General features: G+C 36.1%; 1 protein-coding gene across 1 annotated transcript in view; it reads left to right on the top strand.

Moving 5' to 3' along the window:
• Nucleotides 1–267: 267 nt before the first annotated feature.
• LOC127161170 (NLR family CARD domain-containing protein 3) overlaps nt 268–6,000 on the top strand; it is a 31,999-nt gene continuing 26,266 nt past the window's right edge. The window contains exons 1-4 of the mRNA XM_051103816.1: nt 268–381; nt 1,174–1,287; nt 1,391–3,175; nt 5,194–5,367. Coding sequence (XP_050959773.1) covers nt 314–381; nt 1,174–1,287; nt 1,391–3,175; nt 5,194–5,367 — 2,141 coding nt within the window. The 5' untranslated portion in view covers nt 268–313. The remainder of the gene's footprint in view (nt 382–1,173; nt 1,288–1,390; nt 3,176–5,193; nt 5,368–6,000) is intronic.

The following is a 6,000-nucleotide window of genomic DNA, read 5'->3' as shown; positions in this document are numbered from 1 at the left end:
TATAAAGACACGTCTATGAATCAACCAATAAACTTTAGTAGTGGAGATACACAGCCTGGTTTCAGGTATAACATTTGTATAAAAATAACTATAGCACAACATTTTATATTATCATATTATCACAGTTCAGTTCACAGTTTTTGTATAAACACAGTATATGAAATACTTATAAAGTGCACTCTATAGTGAATTTGATGATAAATATATAGTTGATTTGTGGCATAGAGCCATTTAAAGGATGAACATTAATCTCTCTCTGTGTTTTAGTCCAGTTCAGAAGAAAAGATCAGAAGCAGAGTCCAGCTGTGTGTCTATGAAGAGTGACACGTCTATGATGGAGCCAATAGTGTTTAACAGTGGAGATTCACAGTCTGGTCTCAGGTATAACATTTTTATAAAAATGGTTATAGCATGGCCTTTTAAATTATCATATAACAGTTCACAATTTTTGTATGAACAGTGTATGAAATGATTATAAAGTGCTCTTTACAGTGAATTTGATAATAATAAATGTAGTTGAGTTCTTGATAAACAGCAATTACAAGGATTAATGGACCCACTTTATTTAAGTTTCTTTAACTGCTATGTACCAATATTAAAAATTAATCATCTGATACAATGCAATTATTGTGTACATACATATTTTACACTGTATTTCTACTTAAAATACTTTCCTGTAATTACATCTTTAATTAATGTAGTTACATTGATAATTATACTGTTGACCCTTCTATAACACCTTAACACACTTGTAAGCCAAATCATACTACTGAACCTCTTTATAACCTTAAATGTGTCCCAACTCAACAGCCGCAAAAGTGTTGTGCAATTCAGCATGAACACAATAGGTACATTGTATCTAACAATTTATTATCTTGATGTAATACATAGTAGTTAAAGACACTACATATAAAGACATGTCTATGAATCAACCAATAAACTTTAGTAGTGGAGATACACAGCCTGGTTTCAGGTATAACATTTGTATAAAAATTACTATAGCACAACATTTTATATTATCATATTATCACAGTTCAGTTCACAGTTTTTGTATAAACACGGTATATTAAATAATTATAAAGTGCACTCTAAAGTGAATTTGATGATAAATGTATCGTTTATTTGTTTCATACAGCCATTTAAAGGGTGAACATTAATCTCTCTCTGCTTTAGTCCAGTTCACAAGAAAAGATCAGAAGCAGAGTCCAGCTGTGTGTCTATGAAGAGTGACACATCTGTGATTCAATCACTAGATTGTAAGAGTGGAGAAACACAGCCTGGTCTCAGGTATAACATTTCTGTAAGAGATATGATCTGAAAATATGATACAGAATGTATAAGACATTGTGCTCGTTAGCTAATTTAGTAATGTGGAATATTTATTTTACAGTCATGACATCTACAACACATTTAAAACAAATCTGATGAAAAAGTTTGAGTATCTGTATAAGGGAACAGCAATAAAGAGAAACCCAACACTACTGAATGAGATCTACACAGAGCTCTACATCACAGAGAGTGAGAGTGGAGAGATCAATAATGAGCATGAGATGAGACAGATTGAGACACAATCCAGAAGAGCAGTGACAGAGGACACAGCCATCGAATGCAGTGACATCTTTAGACCTTTACCTGGACAAGACAAACCCATCAGAACTGTGCTGACAAAGGGAGTCGCTGGCATTGGAAAAACAGTCTCTGTGCAGAAGTTCATCCTGGACTGGGCTGAAGGGAAAGAGAATCAGGACATCCAGCTCATATTTCCACTTCCTTTTAGAGAGCTCAACTTGATGAAGGGCAAAAAACTCAGTCTGTCAGGTCTTCTTAATATCTTTTTCCCAGAAACACAAAAAATGAAAATATCCTGTGATGAATATAAAGTGTTGTTCATCTTTGATGGTCTGGATGAGTGTCGTCTGTCTCTGGACTTTAAGAGTGAAGTGAAACTGTGTAAAGTATCTGAATCAGCCTCAGTGGACGTGCTGCTGATGAACCTCATTGTGGGGAATCTGCTTCCCTCTGCTCTCATCTGGATCACCTCCAGACCAGCAGCAGCTGATCTCATTCCCTCTGAGTGTGTCCATCGAGTGACAGAGGTACGAGGCTTCAATGAGCCACAGAAGGAGGAATACTTCAGGAAGAGAATCAGTGATCAGAGTCTGGCCAACAGGATCATCTCACACCTGAAGTCATCAAGGAGCCTCTACATCATGTGTCACATCCCAGTGTTCTGCTGGATCTCAGCCGCTGTTCTAGAGAAGATGTTGAGTCAAGCAGAGAGTGGAGAGATTCCCAAGACTCTCACTCAAATGTACACACACTTCCTGATCCTTCAGACCAACATCAAACATGAGAAGGACTATGAGAACAGTGTGACAGATGAAGACATGATCCTCAAACTGGGGAAACTGGCTTTTCTGCAACTTGTGAAAGGCAACCTGATCTTCTATGATGAAGATATGAGAGAGTGTGGCATTGATGTGACAGAAGCATCAGTGTACTCAGGATTGTGCACTCAGATCTTCAGAGAGGAGATGGACTTGCATCAGGGAAAAGTCTTCTGCTTTGTTCATCTGAGCCTTCATGAACATCTAGCAGCTCTATATGTGCACCTCTCCTTTACAATCAACAACATCAATGTGTTTGACCAAACCAAACAAAGTCTGTTGTCTAAGAAGTTAGACAAGAAGAAATGTAATTCATTATTTGATCTGCATCAGAGAGCTGTGAATGAGGCTTTACGTAGTAAGAATGGACATCTGGATCTTTTTCTGCGTTTTCTTCTGGGTCTCTCAGTGGAGTCCAATCAGACTCTCTTACGAAAACTACTGACGCAGACAGGAAGTTGCTCCTACATCAAAAAGGAAGCAGTTCAGTACATCAAACAGAAGATCAGGAAGAATCACTCTCCAGAGAAATCCATCAATCTGTTTCACTGTCTGAATGAACTGGGTGATGATTCACTGATGCAGGAGATCCAGCGTTATCTGAAATCTGGAGAAATAAGAGAGACCAAACTCTCCTCTTCACAGTGGTCAGCTCTGGTTTATGTGTTGCTGACATCTGAGCAGAAGATGGATGTTTTTGATCTAAAACAGTTTATTGGAAAACAACATACAACAGATGAAGTTCTTCAGTATTTGCTACCTGTGGTTAAAGAATCCAGATCAGTTTGGTAAGTAACACTAAAAACAATCACTCTGCTTTAAAAATGTGAGCACATTTATGATTTTAGCATGTGCTTTTTTAACAAATTAAAATTTAATAAATAATGATAAATATAAACTCTCTTTAATATTAAATGTAAAAACAGTTAAATACAAACATTAATTATAAAACAGTGAATTAAATAATTAAAATAAATAAACAGTCAATGGTAACACTTGTAGTTAAGGGACTAATTCTCACTATTAAATAGTTGCTTATTAGCATGTCTAATAATAACTTACTGGCTGTTTATTAGTACTTATAAAACACATATTCTGCATTTCCATATTCTACATCCCAAATCATACCCAATACCTAATTTTAACAACTATCTTACTAAATATTAATAAGAAGCACATTAGGAGGTTATTGAGGCAAAAGTCAAAGTTAATGGTTTGTTAACCCTTAAACAGGCAACATGCACCACAGGATTCATGTTCTTTAGTCACTTGTAGGAGGTGTGAGGAAGAATTTTTCATCCAATACTGTTATCATTACCATAGTTGAGGTTGTTTGGAGTATGGGGGTCACATGACATGGTGGTTTTGTTAGTTTGACCTAAAGCCAACATGTATCGTCAACGTGTAACATCCATGGGGCTAGACATTCAGAAATGTAGAAAGCAGGCATATATTAATCTTATCTTTTTTTCAGAAAAAAGAAAATGCAATGCAACTGCTAGTATTAACTGTGAACATTGTCCTGAGATGTTGAAAAATAAAAGTAAGTCTTATGTTGCTCCCCCCTTGGAGGTTATGGGGGATGGCAGGTGGCCTAAAAATCTGATAAAATACATAGTAATCACATAAAATACAAGGAGGAACCCCTTGATAAAAAATCTCTCTGAGGGTTGGGGTGGAGGCTGTTTGGAGATTATAAATCGCCTTGAGGTGAGCAGATGCCTCTCAATACAAATCGCATTCCTGGGCCAGGGACCCGTAGGAAGAGCCTTATAGGCCCCCTGTACACAGTCCCCTTTCTATTTGTTGTGCAAATATTTGTGCAAATATTAATATTTTCATGTAAAACTGATATTATTACATTTAGTTGACTACAGTTTTGTATTTGATCAAATAAGATCAAAATCTACTGAATTATCCTAAGTTTTCTCTCTCTCTCTCTCAAAAACTCCACTGATAAGCCATTGGTTGTGGTACATGGAAATCAAGGCTCTGAGATTTTGGTTAGTTGTTGATCTCCTTCAGCTTGACAAAACCAGCTTGTAGATGCTGTTGCTTTCTTCAGCATCTGCTGAGTTTGAGACGGCATCTTTGTATTATTTAGCCGGGGTACTATTTAGCAGGTAGTCTCTCAATGAGGCCTTTCCAAATCACATCCAAATCCACCACTCCAGCTCACTCAAGCTGACCATTGCCAAGTAAGAAGTTAGTTCAATTTGTGGCACATCACTGAATTGTGGAATTGCATTGTAACACATTGTGAACCATGAATGCAGTGTTACAGAGTTCAAACACCGTGGCCTCCTGAAGAAAATGTATATATACATTTATACATATTATATATGTATATGTAAATGTAGATTATCCTCTGTATTGCTTATGCCTGGCTAACTGTGGCAAGAATCTAATTCTAGTTTGTTGTTCGTTTAGGTTATTTTTCCTAACCAACAGCCGACGCTCCTTAACCGATTATTAACTGTTTACCAACAAGATTATTTTAAATTAAAATTTAAATATTTTAGAAAGGATAAGTGTCTGTGACCTGTTAAAATACCAAAATTTGTATTAATTTTACATGTGCAAAACTTGACAACTTTCCACCAGTCCTTGTTTTGGATTATCATCACAGGCAACCCATTTTGGGCACGAGGAGGGGCATTTTTACTGTGTGATAAATATGAGTTGCATAGCACAGTTTTATGAAGATGTTTTATGAAGAACTGAATTACTGAAACATACATTTCAAATCTAAATGAAGTCCATTTACTTGTTTTCATTATAGTTGTTTGTTTTGTTCTTTAAACAGGTTATGTGGATGTAATCTCACTGCTCAGTCTTGTGGGAGTTTATCATCAGTTTTACAATCCTCAAACTCTGTCCTGAGAGAGCTGGACCTGAGTAACAATGACCTGAATCATTCTGGAGTGAAGCATCTTACTGATGGACTGAAAAGTCCAACCTGTCAGCTGGAGATACTGAGGTACATGGTTTTCAATTAAATAAATTTACAAAATATGTAGTGTTTAAACTGTAAAGCCTATGATAATTTACATGCAAGCAGCTCATGATCCAGTGTTTTTAGTGTCTCTTTAAATTTGAAAATTCAACATGCATCAAACTTCTGTTTTACTTCAATAAAACATTATTTTGTTTGACTGGCCATCCGAATCTCCTAATCGCTAGATGATGATGATGATTATGATTATTATTATCATCATCATCATCATCATCATCATCTCATTACTCAAGAGGGAACAAAGCAAGAAAGGAGATTTCCATGAATGCAATGTCATGAGCACATTCAGAGCCTGTGTTACACATGTAAACAAACAAGCAGCTCCTGAAGACATTCAGAGTTTGTGTTACACATGTAAACAAACAAGCAGCTCCTGAAGAAAAAAAACTATATATATATACTATATATATATATATTATACTCATGGTGCTCCGGTAATGACATCATAGGCTTTATTTACCCAATAGACATGTTGTGTTTACACACATGATTTAGACACCAGTAACACTAATGATGTTCTTTAAAGTGTCAATCCCAGATGTATTGTCTCGTTTCACTCCATAGGGAACCATGATTATAGTTGTAACCTTCCTTTAG

This window comes from Labeo rohita, unplaced genomic scaffold (genome assembly GCF_022985175.1).
Source record: "Labeo rohita strain BAU-BD-2019 unplaced genomic scaffold, IGBB_LRoh.1.0 scaffold_57, whole genome shotgun sequence".
NCBI lineage: Eukaryota > Metazoa > Chordata > Actinopteri > Cypriniformes > Cyprinidae > Labeo > Labeo rohita.
Note: the sequence above shows the minus strand (reverse complement) of the source record. Positions and strands in the feature narration are given on the sequence as shown.